The sequence below is a fragment of the Rhincodon typus genome, chromosome 31 (assembly GCF_021869965.1).
Source record: "Rhincodon typus isolate 14 chromosome 31, sRhiTyp1.1, whole genome shotgun sequence".
Lineage (NCBI taxonomy): Eukaryota > Metazoa > Chordata > Chondrichthyes > Orectolobiformes > Rhincodontidae > Rhincodon > Rhincodon typus.
The window spans coordinates 20,491,465-20,513,259 of NC_063362.1; the positions used below are offsets into that span (position 1 = coordinate 20,491,465).

The 21,795-nt window shown below is 40.7% G+C and overlaps 1 protein-coding gene across 8 annotated transcripts in view; it reads left to right on the forward strand.

The window, feature by feature from the left end:
* tmco4 (transmembrane and coiled-coil domains 4) overlaps positions 1-21,795 on the forward strand; it is a 106,298-nt gene that overhangs the window by 44,783 nt on the left and 39,720 nt on the right. For all 8 annotated transcript variants that reach the window (XR_007265315.1, XM_048615207.1, XM_048615210.1 and 5 more), the window contains one exon: positions 894-978. Coding sequence is in view for 7 of the 8 variants with exons in the window: in XM_048615207.1 (XP_048471164.1) it covers positions 894-978 (85 nt within the window). In the remaining variant the exon portion in view is untranslated. The remainder of the gene's footprint in view (positions 1-893; positions 979-21,795) is intronic.

Genomic DNA, 21,795 nt, shown 5'->3' on the forward strand with positions numbered 1-21,795 from the left:
ACCCTTCTTCAGAAAATTTTCTGAAGAAGGGTCTAGGCCCGAAACATCAGCCTTCCTGCTCCTCTGATGCTGCTTGGCCTGCTCTGTTCATCCAGCTCTACACCTTGTTATCTCAACTTTATGTTAGCTTGTATTTTCAATTATCTGACTGTTTCTAGCTTTTTTCTGGCATTTTACCTTATTTAATTATTCAACAGAAAATAGATTAAAAACTGTTCTAGACCTTTGTACACTGAAAAACTGAAGGTGTTCAAGGAATTAGTGAGAAGGTGTAAGGCTAAGTTTAGGAACATGTTGCAATAGTGGCAAGGTGGAATTAAGGAGAATGATAAGAAATAAAAACAGAAAGTGCTGGAGAAATTCAACAGGTCTGGCAACATCGATGGAGATAAAAACTAAGTTAACATTTTTCGTCCAGTTTGACTTCTTTGGAATTAAAAGGTGTTGGACATCAGAGCAGTCTAAACTAGATCTTCCCATTCCACACACAAATGCACTTTCTCTGTGTGTAGTTTAATCAAAGACCTGTCAGCATTTTTTGTTACAGCAATCTGAGCTCTGTAATATACGAAGCACTTTTGTAGAATATAGTTTCACACGTAATGATTAGTGAGCAAATGTACTTTCTCACATTATCAGTGACAATTTTTCTCCTTTCATGTGACAGTTCAGTCAAATTAATAGAAAATGTGTTTCATCTGGAGTGTGCTGCAGGTGAACAGACTGCTGTGTGTGTCCTGCTTTGTTCCTGTGCTCAATTACAGGTACTTGATGACTACAATGTGGCAAACCGATGAAAAATGTATTTCTCAGAGGTTGACAGTGCACCTTCAAAGGATTGATGTAATAAGCAAACTTGCTCACTTTCCTCCTTTTATTGATGTTTTCCACAGGGCAAGAGACCAGTCACTTTGGTTGGCTTTAGCCTTGGAGCACGGGTGATTTACTTTTGTCTTCAGGACCTGGTTCAAGAGAAAGGTACACAACAATTTCTTCCTATATTGCATTCATTGTTGAAATAAAAAGAAGCAAAAAATGCCGCAAATATCAACAGTTAAATTGAAGTTGGAAGAGGAAGGAGCATTTCCAATTTCAGATGGGACCATTAATCAGATTTACCCATCAGACTGGAAATTTTCCTTCTATAGGAAACTGAAGACAGGTTAGATTAGAAATAGGAGATTTGTTTTCCCTGTCGTGGATACAGTGAATGTTTCTACTTGTGAGAAAGACTGTACCAATATACAATAATCATCAAGACATCCTAAAGGGAACTGTACCCAAAGAGTGGAGAAAATGTGGAACTCTGTATCACTTGGAGTGCTTGAAGTGATTTAAGAGGAAGTTGGACAACTACATCGGGGTGAAGGGAATAGAGGTTTATGACGAACAGAGTAAGATGAGAAAAGATAGCAAGAGGCTCTTGTGGAGCGTAATGCATTGGTGTGTTTAGTGGGCTGAATGGCCTGTTGCTGTGCCACATATTCTATGTAATCCTGTGTAACTTATCCTGCTTAGCCCTGTGGATGAGTTTCCACAGCCTAATCACGCCAGTCCTGATCAAAAGTCTCATCTGAAACGTTAACCAAGGTTACTCTTAACCTCTGTATTGTCCTATTTTGTATTGTCCATTGTTCAGTGCCATCTAAGTCTACTGTTAAGTAGGTGATGTTAACTACCTTTGTGATGTAAGTTAAAAACTTTGGGGTGGATTTTTGCCATTAAGTTGAGAAGCTTGAGTTGGGCAATCTCAATGGAAGTAGCCAGTGCACTCATGAATTGGAGAGCCTTAACTTCTATCAGAATCATGTACGAAGTATTTCGGAAGCTATTTTAAACTACAATCTTTAACAATCTTAAACATTAGTCGTAACTAGCTGACAACATTACCTGGACATATCAGCAATCTCCCTTTTAAAAGTTCTAAGCACAAGTACCAACAAGCTAATATCAGTACCTGAGGAAATAGGGTAATTATGACAATTGACAGAACTTGAAGTCATTGTAAGAAGGGAGGGGGCATGATCGAGTCAGGACAGTGAACTCTTGAGGCTGCCACAAAAGTGGGTGAATGCTAAGACAGACTGGTTAGAAAGTCCACCTCAGCTCTCTGAGACTTCAGCCCTGTTTTATAAAAGGCTGTTATACCGTCTAGCTCTTACCCAGCATTCATTCCCAAGGTCTCTTCATTCCAAACGCCAACTCATCCCACTTCATACAAATGATGCCATCTCAATCGAACCAGGCCATCCCCATTGCCACTTATCCAGTCCCCACTATGGGCAAACCACAGGATCATGGGTATGAAAAAATATAAACTCTAACAATTTGAGTTGTCACAACAATATACCTTTACATTTTTAACAACTTCATCTTTGTACTCACTAGGTATTGTGACTGCACTCTCAGGACCAACCTCACTACTGACTGTTACTAATATCATTGATAATCCCTAGGAGCTCTCATTCCTACATATTTAATATAGAAAAGAATTCTCATTCATGAAATCTGTTCAAAGATTTTAAACAAAAATAGGAAATACTGGAAAAACTCATTAGTTCTGGCAGCATCTGTGGAGAGAGAAAACAGTGTTGATGTTTTTTTGAGTCTGACATCTGTTTCTCTCGCCACACATGCTACCAGACCTGCTGTGTTTCTCCAGCATTCGGTGATTTTGTTTCTGATTTCCTGCATCTGCAGTATTTTGTTTTATTTAAAAGATTTTATATCCTCTCAAGTGGTCAATCCGCTATAAAAACAAACTTGTGTTTAGTAACTACATGAAGGAGAGCTAATCCTTTAATAGCCTGTTAAAACTGTCAAATCAAAATTTGAATTCGCCAGCTCTCACTGAGGTAAGTGGTGTTGAACTTTTCAAACCCAGTTTGCTCATTATGGACTCTGCTTTAATAACAGTCCTTGGGGAATGGCAACAATGAAATCTATGAAACTGCAGGGATAGAGTGTAATGGGTTCTTTTCTAAGCTATACCAGATTGCCTATTAATCAATGCACTCCTACAGCACATTTTCTTTTACCTTGTCAGCTCTTATTTGTTTTCCCTTTGTTTAAAGAGATGAGGATTTAAATAACTTTAGATCATGATACTTACCAAATCTTACCAATCCTCCAAGAGTGATTAAATCTCTTTTATAAATTTGTGACTTCCACATGGCAAGTTAAGGCCGTTGGAACAACTGAACTCCGATTCAATTTCAAAGGGCCCAGCTGAGTTCAGCCTACCCAGCATGATTTGTGGCCTTCCTCCTTCCTCTGTAAGCAAAAATGGGATCTACTGGAAATGGGACCTCCTCATCAAGGTCCATTCTGCAATTTTTAAAGGTTCTTGGAGACAGCATAACTGTGAAACTTCAGCCCATTTTTGTCTGTGGTATGATCTTAGTAATTTTCATTCAGGAATGTAATTCATGAAAAATGATTAAGTTGCATCTTTACTGTCATTATCTTCTTCTCTTCCTTCTTCTGGTTCCAGTTCACATGCTTCAGAATTAACACATACCAGTAGGACTGACAACTCTCAATGGCATAAGTATTTATCTTTTGATTCCATTAAAAATAACTTGTGACATTTTCTGTTCTGAGCATTTGCTACCTTTTTATTTCTCTTTTAAAGGCTGACATATTTTCCTCATCATTCTTTTATCTTTTAAATCATGATTATATTAATTCCCCCAATTACTTCCTCTATTAGTTTACACTTGTTTGTGCAGAGGTCCTTCTTAACCAGTTCACTAGGACCCCGCTTGCATGCCAGATTAGGTGTAGCCTGTCCCAGGAGTACCAACCCTTCCTGGCCCAATACTCAGGATAGCATACGAGGCTACAAATCAAGTGCTGGAAAATTGGGTTAGAATTGATAAGTGTTTGATGACCGGTGTGGACACGATGGGCCAAATGTCCTCTTTCCATGTTGTAAAACCCTATGATTGTATGATGCCTGTGTCCCATACCTGTGTCTCAGCTTTGTGTTTGTTTTCCTGATCAGTTGCTCATTGTGGCTAAGATTCTCATCCAGAGGTTGGCATGCTCAAGATCCTGCTTTTTGATTTAGCTCCACGCTTCTGATACTCCCTGTGCAAGATCTCCACTCCGTTCTTTCCTGTGTTGTTGGTAACAACATGGATCGAGACAGTTGGTCATTGCCTTCTAAGATCATTTCTTGGTGCTTCAGAATAATCTTTGTTCCGAGCATCAGGAAGATAGCTTGTTGTTCTGGTGTCACAAGTGTGACTGCAGCCAATCAGACCTGGAGGGCAGTCTTTCTATTCTGTTTGTCTGCTACAAGTACTTTTTGGTTAATATTCTAGCCATACTCCTTGCAACGGTGCTTTTGATTCCCTAGACAGCAAGTGCATTTTTTCTGTTGGACAGATTTCTGCAGTTCACTCTTCTGCCTCAGCTGGGTTCTCTCTACCCTTATTGATGACAGTTGCATACTCCCCTGTACCTTATTATTCTGTTGAAGTTGCAATGTTGGTGAACAATACAGACATTCTGCATCCTCCCTTATGTGTCTCAAGCCCACGCTGCAGCTCAACAACTCTTCACCAGAGTGACTCATTGACATTCTTTATAGGTGTGGTCATCGAGAACAATCCTATTATGATGCACTGCCAATGCTGTTATCTACTTCATTAGTTACTGTACACAGTTATTTATTTATCTACTTCTAACAGATACACTTTCAATGCAACATTATATTAGCTGATGGATTTAATTTAATTCCTGTTTGTTCTTCTGTTACTCAATGTATATATTTAGCCTGTCATTGTCTATTGCTAACCTTAAATTTTATTTAGCCATATATTTTCAGCTGAGTGAGCTTTTTAACTATTACTCCTTACTAATTCTTCCTTTCTTTTGAGTAAAGTGGTCTCTGAAACTACTCTTTAAAGTTAAGTATTAAAGTGTAAATCAATAAATGCACACTTGGCTTTGATTCTTTGGGTTCCACACTCTCAATAATGACACATTTTCAAATTGTTCCTTCTGTTTGTTTTAGTGCTCTGATTCTTCATTCTTATTTAAAATCCTCTCTGTGACTTTTGTGGTGGGGAGGTGGGGGAAAGTGGTTAAGGGAAACATTCTAGTAATGGATTATAGGGGCTTTACAATGAAACAAGTGAGCATTTGTAACTTGTAGTGACAAGGCATTCAAATGAGTCATTCCGAGTATTATCTCATCAATTCATCTGAATGAATGACTACATATCCATCAGTAAGTTCAAAACAAAATATGTATCAGAAAGCTGCAAGGAAACCACAAAATGCACGAGGTGCATAGCAGGCGTATAAGCAGCAAAAACATTTCAAATGTGAGTCCTTTGAACTTTGAGCATTATTCTTGGTTTTCACTTTTAGTTGCCGATTGGATTGTTTATCAATGCCATTATTTTTCCCATTCATTTCAGCACACTTCTTGGCTCTTCTCTCTTAACTTGAGAAAAATTAATTAGCCAACCTTTTAAGAATCTGAATTTATTGCACAGCAGCTACAACTAAACCATTTATTCCATTTGCTAATTTGTAGTAGGGTCAGGCAGCACTAATTCAGGTTCCTCACAGACTTGATAAGACCCACTACATTGTGGGGGTGATAATTTAAGGGACTGAGCATGAATGTTCCTTGCTTTGTGTTGAAACCACTGTTTTAGCTGAAATTATTGTCAAACAGCCTAATTGCCTAGGTGTTAACTAAAATAGCAGTAAATTTGATTTTCTGAACATACTGTGACAGACGGCATCATATTCTGTTGTTTGCCTTGGAGCTGCTAACACTCTGACCATGAAAGTGGTGTATTTCTGATGGTTAGAAGCAATTGTCCAGATAACACTCTGTGAACCGATATAGTAGGAAAGTGCAAGCAGTGTGAATTGAAATAATTATAAGGAAGCTTTCAATATTGTGGTCTCCACAGAGCTGCTAATTAGAATGATAATTAATCAATAAGTAGTCTCACATTTTCAACCATTGTATTCTGACCCTAATGGGTTTATTTTGATTTACATTTGTCTCAACTGTTGCAATAATGGAGTTTCATTGCACTGAAGCGATTTAATCATGTCAGATGGAAGATCACTTGATAACTAAAAAGCACTGTGGTTCATTTTTTTTTTCTTTGTAAATATCTGAAAGGAAATAGAATGAGAGTAAACAAAGCTTACTTCATCACCAACCAGACATGATGGTATGAGGAAAGGATTTTTTTGCTATGTTCAAACCTTGCAGTTCCAAATAATTGAGAGCCATTGCGCTCTGGCGTAATTGGACATGATCTTGTGTTCATTCCTGCCAACTTTCAGCTGCATATGAGCTCACATTGGCTCATACAGGCAGCAATCAATCCATTCAGAAGGTGTATCTTCACTTAGTGTATCTTTGCTGGCTGTGAAGGATAATCATTGAGAGGCAGGTTTTGCCACAAATATTGCACATGAAGCTGTCAAGTGACACTGCAGGCCCTGGTTTTCAACATTTGTGCCTGTTGTAGCCACTAGTCATTGTGGAAGTACATTCCAGCCGACAGGAGGTAACTGCATTTCCTTCTTTCACCAGCTAGTGACTCCCATTTGTCATTAATTGACTTTAGCGCCTCCATGTCGTGGTTGTAAGCATTCTGGCTCTGGTGACCTCCATACACATAAAGTTACGCAACTATCTACCATTGTACAGATATATTTGAGCATAACGGACAATGAAATAGAGTAGAAGTCATATTGCATCTTGTTTGAGTATCCAGCCAATCGTGGAAGCACTTACCTGAAACAGATGGGAGCATCTTAAGTATTTTATCTTGTTGCCAAAGTTATTAGGACAATCACAGTGTCACATCCTTCCTTGCACTCCCACAATCACATTAATTCTTGTTCTTGCCAAAGCAGAAGCTGAAATCAGGTGTTGCTTCTAAAGTGCAAACATTTACACAACCCAGCAGCTGATACCAGGTATATAAAGTTTTCGAGAAGATTTGTAGCTCGGGTTGTAGACGAGGTTGTAGACATGCTCACCGAGCCGGTGGGTTTGGTTGCAAACGTTTCGTCACCCTGCTAGGTAACATTGTCAGTACACCTCCGGTGAAGCATCTGCATTCGGTCCTGCTTGTTATTTATATGCCTCAGTTTGCTGGGGTGGTTGGTATTACTTCCAGTTCTGTTTCTCAGTGGTTTGTACACACGACAGCATATACAAACAAATCAATGGAACGCCAATGAGATCCCCAATATCCGAACTGATTGCGGAAGTGGTAATGCAAAGGTTAGAATAGACAGTGCTCCCCACTGTACAACCCAAACTTTGGGTCCGATATGTAGATGACACCTTTATGATTATTAAATGCACAAAACTAGATGAAACCCGCCAACACATAAACAACATCCTCACCGGAATAAAATTCACAAAAGAAGAAGAGAACAAAATCCGACTACCCTTCCTGGACATAATGGTAGAACGCAAAAACAACGGGGAACTCCAGCTAGCACACATGTGGACTAGATACTCAATTACACTAGCAACCACCCCGACGCCCACAAACAGAGCTGCATCAGGACACTATTTAAATGAGCCACAACACATTGCAGCAACCTGGAAATACGCAAAGCAGAACAGGAGCACCTATATGGAGTCTTCAAAAGGAATGGATACCCAAAAAGCACAATCCATCGTTACCTCCAAAGCAGACCATAACAGGATGACACAACACAACCAGACTCATTAATCACCCTACCGTACTTCAAGGACATTTCAGAGATGACCACAAGACTACACAGACCCCTAGATATCAGAGTAGCCCACAAACCAACAACCACCCTACGACAGCTACTGACAAATGTAAAGGATCCCATACCCAAAACTGGGGTAATCTACAAAATACTATGCAAGGACTGTGAGAAGCACTACATAGGCCAAACCGGAAGAAAACTGACAATACGGATACACGAACACCAACTAGCCACCAAAAGACATGACCAAGTCTCACTTGTCTCACTACACACTGACAACAAGGGACACGAATTCGACTGGGACAACACATCCGTAATTGCACAAGCCAGACAGAATTCCAGGAGGCCTGATATTCCAACCAGAACTCTATCAACAAACACAATGAGTTAGACCCTGTGTACCAACCACTGAGAAACAGAACCAGACACAATACCAACCATCCCAGCAAACCAAGGCATGTAAATAACAAGTGGGACAGAACACTGACACTTCACAGAGGCACACTGGCAACATTACCTAACAGGGTGACGAAACGTTTGCAACCAAACCCACTGGCTTGGCGAGCATGTCTACAATCTGATACCAGGTATTCAGATATTTATCATTACAGACATTCTGTGTGTGAAGGGGATATGTAGAAGGAATATTACTGACCTCTGGAAATGCCACCATGTTTGGCTTGCTTAGAGGAGCAGGTTAAAGTAAGAAATGGGGCTAAGGATTATCTTTTGTCCCGTGTTCTCAACTGAGTGTTACAGGCCAAGGAGATCATTTCTGCTGTCAATTTAATTGCTATGCATAATGATGCTATGCATCGCTTTCTCCAAAAAGATTTGCAACGCCAGCGCAAACAACAACACTGACTGATGTGGTAAAGTCCAAAGCAACCTTAAACTTATTGCATCCACATTCTGACAAACTGCCACACTGGTTGCATCAATAATATCTGCCAATCTGTAGTCCATGCGCATATCAAAGATGCCTTTAAGGCCTTCTGAAAGAAAGACCATCATCAGCTTCCCACTGACATACAGAAATAGCAGGATAGGGCTCAGAGATTTTCCCAGATTGCAGGATTCCTCAAAATCCATAGTGTCATAAATTTCTAACACACAACCCGCTTATTATTTACAGTTGTGACAGTCTGTAGGTATTGCAAGCAATCCCCCCATTCAATCGCAGCCAATCTGTATGATCTAAAACAGTTTCTTTAGGTTCTGTTGACTTTCCCATAAGCCAGTTTACCTTTATATTACACAAAACCAGAAACTGCTAGAGAAAGTTAGGTTCTGAAGAAGGGTCACCACTTCTGAAAGATTGACTGTGCTTTTTCTCTACATGTACTGTCAGACCTGCTGAATTTTTCCAGCATCCATAATTCTTTGATTTTTGATTATATTATGTTACTTCTCCATTCTCTAATGCTAGACAATAAGTTGGCTGCTTGATAAGAGATATGCCCAATACAGGCCTGGCTTACAACACCTGAATACAACTACAGTGAATTTCAAGGGCAGGACTTGTACAGTTACTGGTAGGGCCCTGGGTAGTATTGTTGAACAGAGAGATCTTGGAGTTCAGGTACACAGTTCTTTGAAAGTTGCACCACAGACCGTCAGCGTGGTTAAGAAGGCATTTAGCACGCTTGCCTTCACTGCTCAGACCATTGACTTTAGGAGTTCCGACATCCTTTTGAGGTTGTACAGGACATTGATGAGGTCACTTTTGGAGTACTGTGTTCAGTTCTGGTTCGCCTGCTATAGGAAATATATTATTAAATTGGAGAGGGTTCAGAAGAGATTTACCAGGATGTTGCTGAGACTGGAGGGTATGAGTTTTAAGAAGAGGCTGTAGGAGGTTGAGGGGTGACCTTATAGAGGTCTATAAAATCATGGCGGGCATAGATAAGGTGAATAGCAAAGGTCTTTGTCCTAGGGTGGGGGAGTTTGAAACTAGGGGAAATATTTTTAAGGTGAGAGTAGAAAGATTTAAAAGCAACCTGAGGGGCAACTTTTTTACACAGAGAATAGTTCATATGTGGAATGAACTGCCAGAGGACGTGGTAGATGCAGGTACAGTTACAATGTTTAAAAGGCATTTGACTGATTTTATTGTAATGTGTACCGAAATACAGTGAAAAATTCTGTTTATGAGCGGTACAGGCAGATCACAGCAAGCAAAGGATGTACAAATCAAAAAGACTTAGAGGCTTGCAGGTTACATTATTTGAGGCTGCAGAGGACAGGTATCTGAATAGGAAAGGTTTAGAGAGATATGGGCCAAATGCAGGCAAGTGGGACTAATTTAGTTTAGTTTGATCGGCACGGATGAGTTGCACCGAAGGGTCTGTTTCCATGCTGTATGACTCTATGACCATTGGCTTCCAAGTGAAGTGGATGCTTCAAGCAGAGTGAATTTGGTTAATGGTAAATTATTAAGTGTCTGTTTCTCTCTCAAAGTTAGGTCTGTAGCTAGAATTTAACTTTCTTATGTGGTAAGAATTAAAGTAAAATAAGAAAGGAAAGAAAGTTTCTGCCTGCTTTAGGTGGGGTAAAGAAAGCCTACTGCAGAGTACATGATTAGTTAAGTAGATAAATCATTTCATTCTGGTTCTTGCAGTGTAACCTCAAAGAGTATAAATACAGGGGTCATTGTTCAACCTGCAAGTGGAATGGACAATTCAAGCAGAGTTAATTTTGTGAATGGTGAGTTAGGTGAAGAGGTGAGGATGTACATTTTTTTCCTTTTCTAAAAATTTATTACTTCACTGCCTAATAAATGGATCCTACATCAAAAACGTGGGAGGTTATTGATGCATCACATGTACAAACACACCTGAAGGAAATGTCATCATCGACACAAGCTTGAGCTCTGGGTTTCAGAATCCAAGGAGCAGCTGGAGTATTTGTTGTGCAACTGCAAGACCAAGAACTGCATAGGTAGCACATGTAGGGATGTGGTCACACCATAGCCTAGGAGTGTGCAGGCAAATAAGAAATGAATGGATCACCAGGCAGTCCATTAGACAGTGAGTGCAAAATTCTTCTGAGACAATCTCGTTCACAAATTGGATTATGGTGAGTGCAGGGAGCTCTCAGGTGGCGCAACTGTACAGAAGGAGCATAAAAGAGCAGTTCTTGTAGGAGAGTTTTTACTTAGGGGAACAGACAGGTGCTTCCACGGCTGTAACTGAAAGTGAAGGATGGTATGTTGTATCCCTGGTATCAAAGACAAGAATGACTGCAGAACATTATCCTGGGAGAAGGTGAGCAGCCTGATCTTCATAAAATCAGACTTTCCCCAGTTTAAGCTCAGCCCCATCCTTGTTCTTTTCTATAACAATCTTCAATCTAATTGACTTACGATTTAAATCTACAAACTGCTCCCCTGTTGATGCTTCAACCACTTGCACAGCTTCATTACCTAAAATTAAATCAAGGACTGCGCCAGCTCTTGTAGGGCCTTATACGTGCTGGCGTAAAAAGTTCTCCTGGATGCATTTTAAGAATTCAACTCTCTCTAAACGTTTTTCACTTTTTGACTTTATGGAGACAGGCAGGTGTTTTCACAGCTGTAATTGAGAGTGAAGGATGGTATGTTGTATCCCTGGTGTCAGAGTCAAGAACGACTGCAGAGCACTGTCAAATTAAGGTGTTTAGCACTATTGAGTACTGGAGTTGGGATGTCATGTTGAGGTTGTACAGGACATTGTTGAGGCCTCTTCTGGAGGACTGTGTCCAGTTATGGTCCCCCTGTTATAGGTAGGATATTATTAAGCTGGAGAGTGTTCAGAAGAGATTTACCAGGATGTTGCTGGGGATGGAGAGTTTGAGTTATAAAGAAAGGTTGGATAGGCTGGGACTTCTTTCACTGGAGCGTAGGAAGTTGAGAAGTGACCTTATAGAGGTTTATAAAATAATGAGGCGTATGGATAAGGAGAATGGCAAGTGTCTTTTCCCTATGGTGGGGGATTTCAAAACTAGAGGGCATATTTTTAAGGTGAAAGGAGAAAGATATTTTTTTTTTTTTTTTTTTTACACAGAGTGGTTCGAAATGAGCTTCCAGAGGAATTGGTGAATGCGGGTACAGTTACAACTGTTGAAAGACATGGCATTGTATCTGGGACATCCATGGTCTGTGTAGCGAATAGGAATGTGTTGTCTGTTAAAAACCATTTTAATTAATTTTATCTAGTTCTGCTCTTCTATTTCTCTGAGGGTTCGGGAGCCTATAGTACACTGCCAGCAATGTGTTTGCTACTTTTTGGTTTTTAAGTTCTACCCAAGTGGCTTCATTTGAGGAGTCTTCTAAGGTGTCACCTTACCCCCCTTCTCTGATCAATATTGCAACATCCATCCTCTTTTACCTCTTCTCTGTCTTCCCTGAAGATCCTGTATAGTGAAATATTGAGCTGCCAGTTCTGGCCTCCTCTCAATCATGACTCAGTGATAGCAATGACATCATACCCTCATGCTTTAATTTATGCCCTCACATCATCTGCCGTGTTCATCAGACTCCTTGCATTAAAATAAGTACCATCCCACTTTGCCAAATCCTTTCTGCCTTAAAGGGCCTATAAGTTCTATGTCATATTGACTCATTTGCTGTCTCTTCTAATTCTGGCCGTTCATCTCACCCTTCTGAACATTCTCTCTGGATCCCACCCAGCCTCCCCAGCAGCACTAGCAAACCTCCCTGCAGGGTTGCTTGTCCCATTCTAGCTCAGGTGCAGCCTGTCTGCCTTCTACAAGTCCCACTGCCCCCAAAAATGGTACCAGAAATCTAAAGCACTCCCTCCTGCACCATCTGTCCAGCTATGCATTCATCTTCTGTTTCTATATTCACTAGCATGGGGCACTGGAAGTAATCCAGAGATTACTTCTTTTTGTGTCCTGTTTTTTATTCTATTTCCTAGCTCCATAGTTTCTGCTCACAGTTCATCCCTTTTTCTACCTTTGTCATCGGTATCACTGTATACCAGATCTCTGTCTATTTGCCCTCCCCCTTCATAATACGCTGCAGCCATTCAGTGACATCCTTGAGCGTGGCATCAGGGAGGCAACATGCCATCCTTCAATCTTTACAGCACTAGTTTTATGATTGCCAGTACAATCATCTGAACATGGTTTAGACGAAACCCTTCCCAATGAAACAGTTCTCTTGTGCCCCAGTATTGGCATCAAGAGCCACATGAATCTGGATCCATTTCTCCCACACCAATGTTTGAGCTACTCCTTTACTTCTCTAATCTTATTTTGTACATGGCTCAAGTAATAATCCAGAAGTTATTACCTTTGTGGTTCTACCATTTTAATTTAGCTCTGAGCTGCTCATAATCCCTCATCAGAACCTCTTTCCTAGTCCTACCTATGTCTTTGGTACCAGTGTGGACCACAGCAACTGAAACCTTCCTCTCCCACTCCAAGTTCCTCTCCAGGCCAGAAGAGATGTTCTTAACCTTGGCACCAGATAGGCAACATAACCATGATTGTTACATGTATTTTTCCAGTAGGCCACCTCCATGCTTGTCCCCGTATGGACCCGGAAATCCTGTATGTTAACCCTGTTTTGCTCAGCATAGATGCTGCCAGATCTGCTCAACTGGACTAGTTGAGATGAATGGCCTGTTTGTAACTTCTACTGATTTCCATGGTGAGACATAGTTGTTTACTCCAGTAGTATACATGCAGGCCTATTAGATGCTTATGGCCACACAGATAAGTTGTTATGATAACACTTAAGTATTGACTGCATGTGAATAGTATTGCCAGAGTCATACTGGATGTATCTGGCCCAGGGCAGGTAAGCTGATAAAGCTGTGAAGAACGTGATGTTTATTTCTGTGTTCTATTTGCAGATATTTGAGTCTTTAATATTAGCAGTACTTGAATTATGTTCTAATTGTCTTCTTGCCTGAGTCTAAAATCATGACCGTGCACTGTAATGAACATGGTTTGTTATAAGACACTATTAAAAAATGGATTATCTCAAATTGTGCTTTGAAAGTGGTTGTTAGTAAATTAATTTCAATTGGTACTTGAGTGGGCAGTATGAATGCTAATAAAGCTACCTGTTGCAGCAAAGATTCTGATCATAATTAACACTTGACCACTCTACCAGATGACTAAAATTCCTTGTTTTGTTAAGTCTTTGAAGCATAAAGGTGCAGTTTATCATGGATGAAACCTGCAATTTAATACATCAGGGGGACTATTTTTAGACTGTGGATGTTCAAGGAGTTTAGATGTTTATGGAGCTGTAAACATATATGCGCATACAGTCCCACTGGGAGTGCTCTATGTTTTGATGTGCAGAGTTTAAGCCTAACAACTAATTTCTGTTTGTGTGAAGGAAATTAAAGGTCAGTTTTGTATGTCTTTTTTGCCTTTCTACATCCTCCCCACATGCTAGTTGCTGGTTTATGGATTCTCCAGCTGTTGACCACCCACCACCCAAGTTGCTAATTCCTAATTTGAGAGACTGGCAGAGAGTATTAGTAACTTACATAATTGCAGAGTTTCATTCAGTATTCACACAGACATTGATTTTCATTGAGTCATTGGACAGTGTTGAGCAGTAGGAAGCCCAGCTCATTTCCACTGTGTAATCGAGAGCTGCTGATGTGAAATGAACGCCTAGCGTACAGTGACTCTAGAAAGTAGCTGTGTGTGGATACTGAGAGATTAAGGGATTAGGCTTGGTTATGATGATGTGCTTCTTGGCTGAATGGCTTGCTAGCACTCACTGCTTGGTATTGCAATAGAGGAGGCCACTTGTTTAGACTTCTGGAGGGCAACTGACCTCTCTGGAACCCATATCCCAGTCAGAGTGCATACTATATGGAAGAAAGGTTTGTGGGAGGAGAAAATTAGATAATGAAAACAGTGAATATAGAATTGAATTGTTTTGTTAACTGTTAACTCTGTTAGTTGCTTATAGTTTGAAATATTTCATTGGATTTCTTGATATTATGAGGGATTACTTTTCAAATAATTCTTCTTCGTATGAAGCTGCACGTTGGATTTCAATTGAGTTATGATGTTCTGGGATATTAATTCCCATTGTAAGAGGCATAACATCTGTGCAGAGACAAGATTATTGGTTCGTGTGTGCCCTAAGGCAATGGAAGTTAAATTTACTAGTCAAGAAAATGCCTTACTTTGTTCTTTGACATTCTGTCCTGTATTCAATTCATTCATTTGACCTCTAGTTTAATCGTAGAATCTGCTTCAGAACTGTGAGTGGTGCAATTGTTTGTATTGTGAGACTGCACTGATCTGTCTCTAGGTAAAGTGGAACCCGCAGACATACCGTAAAAGATAAAAACCTAAATGCTGAGACGTTAAATTTCGTTCTTAAACTTTTTATAAGTTGGCCTTGAATCAAAATTTAAAGAGAGCCGCATCAGAAATTTCAACCATACTTGAACTGCAGCTTCTCCATCAGTGGGAACCTGCTTTGATGTTACATCAGTGAAGAAGTTGCTCAATCACTGGGTCAAATAACGATGCTCCCAGTGTTGCCACTTCAGATGACTGTTTATATTTCTAGTTTGTGGCTTCTTTGTTATCCTCTTTGATCAGAGCAGTGGGATAATCCTGATTATAAACTTCCTATCCTCACCAGGAATTATTAGGCAAGGAAAGAAGTTTTGCTGGTGTGAGACTGAACCCTTGAACTGTCTTTCTCTTTCCTTTCATCTGAAAAAAAAACTGCCTTCAGCAAATTGACTGGGACCCAGAAAAAGCCAATGAATTAGAGATTGCGGATTAGCAGAAACTGCTGCAGGGTAGGATACAGGCAACAGAATGTCTCTTGTAGTGCAGTGGTAGTGTCACTAGCTCTGGACAAGGAAGCCAGGATTCAAGTCCCACCTGGTCCAGAGGTTTAAAAAAAAATCAAAAGCAATATGTAATGAGAAAGCAGCTGCAAATAAGGATTAATCTGTACTAAGGTCGTATCATTAAAGTTCTTAAAAAGAAAGTTGGGTTCTTGCCGTCAACAGATCCAGGCATTGGGCCATCGAGTGAGTCACATTCCTTAACTGCCTGCCTCTTTTCCATGACTCCTTCATGTCCAAGTGTCATTGAAGATGGAGCATGCAGTGACCACTAGTACCTTCAAGGCTTGTGGGGAGAGATGGGCACTGTGAGGGATTTTTGATTCCGTTCCTCCCTTGTATTTCCCACTTTTTTGTTTTTAGACATTGCCCACCAGGGACTGGTGTAACAATGTTTATTAATTGGCCTTTTGGTTAATTGGTTATACAAAAAAGAGACTTGGCAAGATTGTCTTCCAGATAGGGAAAGGTGGGAAGTTTTAAGGGTTAACTACAGATTTGTAAACCTCTAATGGTATTTAGCTGCCTAATTCAACATATGGATGTTGGCCCATTAAACAATTCTCAGCGTCTGGATGAATACAGCTGTAAGACCAATTAATGTTCAATAGCATCGAAGGCAGAAAAGTTCTCCTAAACTGCACCACTGCCTCTCTACTCATTATTTGTCCTTCTACTAATACTGCATTGCTTAGTATTTCATACAATAAACACTGCAGCAGCTCACCAAGCTTCAAAGCAGTAAGATCATGGAAACGCCATTACCTTCAATCTAACTTGGATAAAAAAACCACTTCGTCATATTGAGTCAAAATCATGAAATGCCCCACTCAAGACCATTGTGAAAGTATCATCAGCATAAGAACTGCAGTGATTTAAGAGATGGCCCCATAATCACCTTCTCATGGCAAAGAATGAAGAGTAATCAATGTGCCCTTGTCAGTATCACCCACATCACAAAGTCATTTAAAAAAGAGAAGACAGATTAACAGTGCAGAATCCCAGTTCTGATGACATCTCACAGTCCCAAAGACATGTGGGACAATGGTACTGCTGAAAGCTAGAGGTCAAAGGCAGTGGTTGCAAGCAAGAACTGACTATAAGATTGCAACTCAATATGTATAAGGAGCGAAAAAACAAATCACAGCCCCGGGTGCATTTTACTCTGGTGAATACGTTATTCTGTGAAACATGGCCACTGTACTAAGTAAAAGGTTTGAGGATCGATTTAGCTCAGTTGGCTGGACAGTTGGTTTGCAATGCAGAGTGATGCCAATACGTGGGATCAATTCCCGCACCAGCTGAGGATACCATGAAGGATTTTCCTTCTCAACGTTTCCCCTTGCCTGAGATGTGGTGATCTTCCGGTTACACCACCACCAGTCATCTCTTTCTAATGAGAGAGCCGCTCTATAGTCTAGTAAGACTATGGTGACTTTATCTTACTAAAGGAGAGGCATCAATAAAATGCTGTTAATTAAAGGATGGCTCACTCTGCAGTAGATTCCATGGTGGGTTAGAAGAAGGTAGGCAGTTCAGGGGATCGTTTTGTAATCTGCTGCTGCACGTAGCCAAGGTTGCCATCAGTTGGCTGATTAGACATGGCTAATAGGATTAGTTGGTCCATCTGCCTTACCTTCCTTTCATGGCTACGTCTGCACGCAGGTTGCTTCTGCACATGAAACTTGCTATAATTGAAGCACACCAGAGGAACAGGAGGATATTGTGGAGATGGGTGACAATATTCTGATTTAATTTGATAAATTTATCATTTGACTGCTTATTGTTTGGGGGCCACTTTTATTTGATGAATTTTGTTTTGATCAAGGACAATGGCACATCCTGCTGTCATTCTAATTCGCATTAAGTGTTGAACATATGCAGTTATAGCCGCTAATGCATTTGAAATTTCTTCCCAGACCACATCACCTCACCACTTCTCTCCCCTCCTTTAAGACCCTCTTTACAACTTAATCTTTAACCAAGCACGTAGTCATTTATCCTAAAGTGTTTCTTTGGCTTGGTGTTAAATTTTGTTTGATTACGTTCCTGTGAAATGCATGATTCCCTGTATTAAAGGTGCTATATAAATGAAACTTCTTATTTTCAAAGTTTCAGACATTCAGCTATTTTACAGAGTGGGATGTTAGCAAGCTCTGAATAGAGTTGACTTGTTTACCCTATTACGTATTCATAGTTTCCAGCTTTTAGCTAAAAATAAATGTATAATGGGTCCCAACATGCAGGCAGTCTTCCATATGCAGTCACCATCCTTCACTCAGCATTATGTCATGCACAGAAGTATAGGCTGTGGAAAATGGCATCAACTCAAATTGTTGGCTGATTTCTAAAAGATGAGCCACTAAAATTGAATCACAACATTAATGATGCAGTATAGTAACAGGTACAACTAAACATTAGTCTAGGATGAAGGGCAAGTCATTTATCTCCGTTGCCACAGAGCTCTTGCTAGACATTACAGTGTTTAGAAACCTCTGGATCAAGTGCAAAGCCAATCTTACCATCTGCTGTAATCATTGTTTCCATTAAACCAGCCAAACTAAAATGAAAAACACTCTGCGGCTTCTGTTTCAGTTGCATCCTCCCCATCTTCTGTTGCTTCCTTTTTCTAATTGTACCCTCCCCCACTGCTTTCTTATCTCTTTTCCCCTCATTGATCCAGAATCTTTCTCTCTTTTTCCCAGTGTTACAGCGTTCACCTGCTGGTGTCCCCATTCATTTAGCATTCTTATTATCACCATTTTTATTAATTGCAAAACTATATTTTATTCATAAAATATTCATCTATAAATACATACAAAGGTTTCTGTGTCCATTCCGTATAGCCTTTGCAAAGGGAAAAAAAAAGACACAAATGACCTATTGGAATTTGACACTCCAAGAGCTACTGTGCAATTGCCAAAAACAAGGCAATTTTAACTCATGCAGGAAGAATATTTACATATCTTAAACGGATCCTCATCATATATTTGGCAGAATAGCCTTAGACAGTGTCTTTCCCTGCTGCGTCTTGGCTGCAGCTGCCCCAAGTTTCAGTGCGTACCTCAGCACATAGTCCTGGACTTGGAATGTGGCAGTCTGCAACACTTTACACTGGAAGACCCACAGGTTTCGGGCAGACCAAAGAACATCTTTCACTGAGCTGATGGCCTTCTAGGGACGATCAGTGCTTGTCTTGGTGTGTGTTCCAGGAAACAGACCATAAAGCACAGAGTCCTGTGTCACTGAGCTCCTGGGGACGAACCTCAACAAAAGCCACTGCATCTCTCTCCAGACTTTCTTTGCAAAAGCACATTCCAGCAGGAGATATGTGACAGTTCTCTTGCCCCACCCCCTCAGCTGCTTTGAGGGCAGCATGCATTGGTAGAGAGAGTCCAGGTGTACATGAAGGATCTCACGGACGGTGCCCTTCTCACTACCAGCCAAGCTATGTCTTGTTAGAGAGTTCTGGTGATGAGGTATTCTGCCAAATGACTTTGACAGTCTTTTCCCACAGGGTCTCAAGGACATGACGTGCTCATTCAAAGGTGTTTTTATTTGCAAAATTTTCCACGAAGGACAGATGATATGGAACAGTCCAGCTACTCAGGACATTCCATGGCAACAAGGCCAGTCCCATCCTTCAGAACACTGGGGACAGGTAGAATCTCAGTACGTAGTGACACTTGGTGTTTGCCTTGGTGAGGGCAACATGGGGTAAGCCCCCAACATTGGGTAAGCCCCCCCCCGCCAATCCAGAGCCTTGTACATAGTGTCCCCACAAACACCGTCTATTTTTAACCTCCAAAAGAAGAGGATGATGGCTCAGGTGACTCCATGTTCTCCTCTCTCTTCATGCAATGTATCGGCAGAGTGCTTCACAGTTGCATTTAAAGTAACCTTTTCTCAGGTTTAAGTTATGCGCAGATCCCTTCAATTGACTGTTAGCTATTGTGAGGAATGTACTCCTAAGGCATTTAGAAAAGGCTTATATGTGACTTAGAAGGAATAGAACTTCCAGGTTTTAAAATCATTCCCTCAGTAAAAACAAATAAGCTTGAATCTGCAGCCAGGTTGTAGCTTCCATGGGACTGTTTGCAGTAGTAGTGGTTTACAATTTGCCAACATGTATATTAAGTTCTCTACCTGGTTTATGCAAATTTCGTTGTTAATCCAGCATCAAATTTATAATTTGCCAACAGTAGTAAAGAAAATATCATGTTCTTCTAGAGACTTAATTTTATTGCAGTAAAGTTGTTGTTTAAATAAAACTGCTAGGGATAAGGTCGAATGTAAAAATGTTAAATGAGCAGAGTCTGTTGTTTGATTGCCTTCAGATATGCTACACACTGTTTGCTTTATGATCTCAGTCTACAGCTGTACTGTAAATACATACTTGGCTGAGTACTCATAATTGTCACATCATAGACATTCAATACTCTCTTCGTTTATTTGCTTACTCTCGCCAACATCATTTGGAAGCACAAGGTTAGCTTCCCTATGTATACAAACACCTCTCAGCTCTGCTATATTGTTAAATGCAAATTTTTTTCCCACTAAGTACAACTGGCCCACTTTGCTGAGATAACTATATCTCTAGATAAACAACAACAGAACTGCTTCAGTTCTTCTCCCACTCATGCCTGCATACTGTCAAACTTGTGCAAGGCATTGAAGTGAAGGCTGTGTGTTTAGTGAAGATAAAGCAGTCCCCGAGAACACAATTGGAAAATCTACCTTGTTTTTAAAATCACACCCTTTAAGCTGCTGAAGTCACGTTGTCCATAGCATAGAGATTTGGCCAGGTGAACCTATAGCCATTAGCAGGTAGGAAAGCCTCCTTATCATTAAATTCAATCCTCAGTTTTGTTGCTGATTTGGGTGTCTTCACTTGCCAAGCAGACTGACATTCCTCAGTTGGCATTACATTTGCCAAAGCTAGCCAATCTAGTGTCAGTCAGTCATTGGTGAGACCACCAGATGACCTTTTCCTTGTAACATAAGATCTAAACACACGGATGGTCCAATGATATGAAGCAGGAATTCTTTATTCCACTGGCATCAGGTCATTAGTAACACGAAGGGAGGTTAAAGTTAAGTTAGAAAGTATTCACATGGAATGAAGCCTGTGGTACATATTGGGTTGAGGAATCCATCGTCTGTTCAGTTTGACTGCTTCAGCTGTCTTGCAATCACCACTTGCTGTTGGAGGACCTGGCACAACAGCTTGAGCTTCCCTGCTCCACACACTCCCTCACTGTCTTCGCCTGTTGCTGAAGTTTCCATTAAACACTTCCCTGTTTGAAACTAGCAACCTCAGCAACTACACACAGTCACACATGGTGACCATTTGTGATGTAATGCATGATTAGCAGGTTCAATTGCGCCATAATGACTAAAATGCTAGAACCCACACTTGTATCACTGATCTGGGCAAAGGGTTTGGATTGGGGTGATATCCAGAAGCCCTTCTCAGTCTGTTTTGGTGCCTTTCAAGGAGTCCAGGCTCTGTGGCGGATCACCTACTCTGGGGTCTCATTCAATTCAGTCTTCAGGAGTCATATCGTTGCTTCAGATGATGCCGCTCTTCAGGTTCCCATGCACCATTTTCCAGGGCAGGTGTAGGCCTCCCAACACTGGATGTATCCCCTGGATTCACAGCACAACACACATTACTCCTGGATTTAGCATTGCTGTCCAACTTCACTTAAGTCATCATGCACCAACATTTCCCAGTCTGCAGCACCATTGAGTGAGCTGCTTGTCTCCATATCATCCAGCAGACTCCTAGCCTCAAGCAGCTCCTCTCTATGACATTTGCTGAGACTGTCTTTCACCTATTGATTCAACAACATAGGCATGGCTGCCTTTGTCCAGTTGATTGATGGCTCTGGGAGGATTCAGGACCCACACGTGCTTCAGAAGAATATCATTGCACTGAGTGGAAGGTCAGATCTGTCAACTTTGTAATCTTCAATGTTTCTCTTCTCAGCACTTCTCTCTCATTCCTCTTGGACATTATCTCTAAAGAATGCTCATGCGATGCTCAACTAACCATTTGTTGACCAGGCCATCTCCACCAGAAGGTGCAGTGAGCCCAAGGAGATGATACACAGGAAGAACCAAGTCTTGTTCGAAGAAAGGATGGTGTGGAGAATAGCCCATGGATGAGTACAAAGTGATACTATAAGCATGACCATGCTCTGGAATGTCA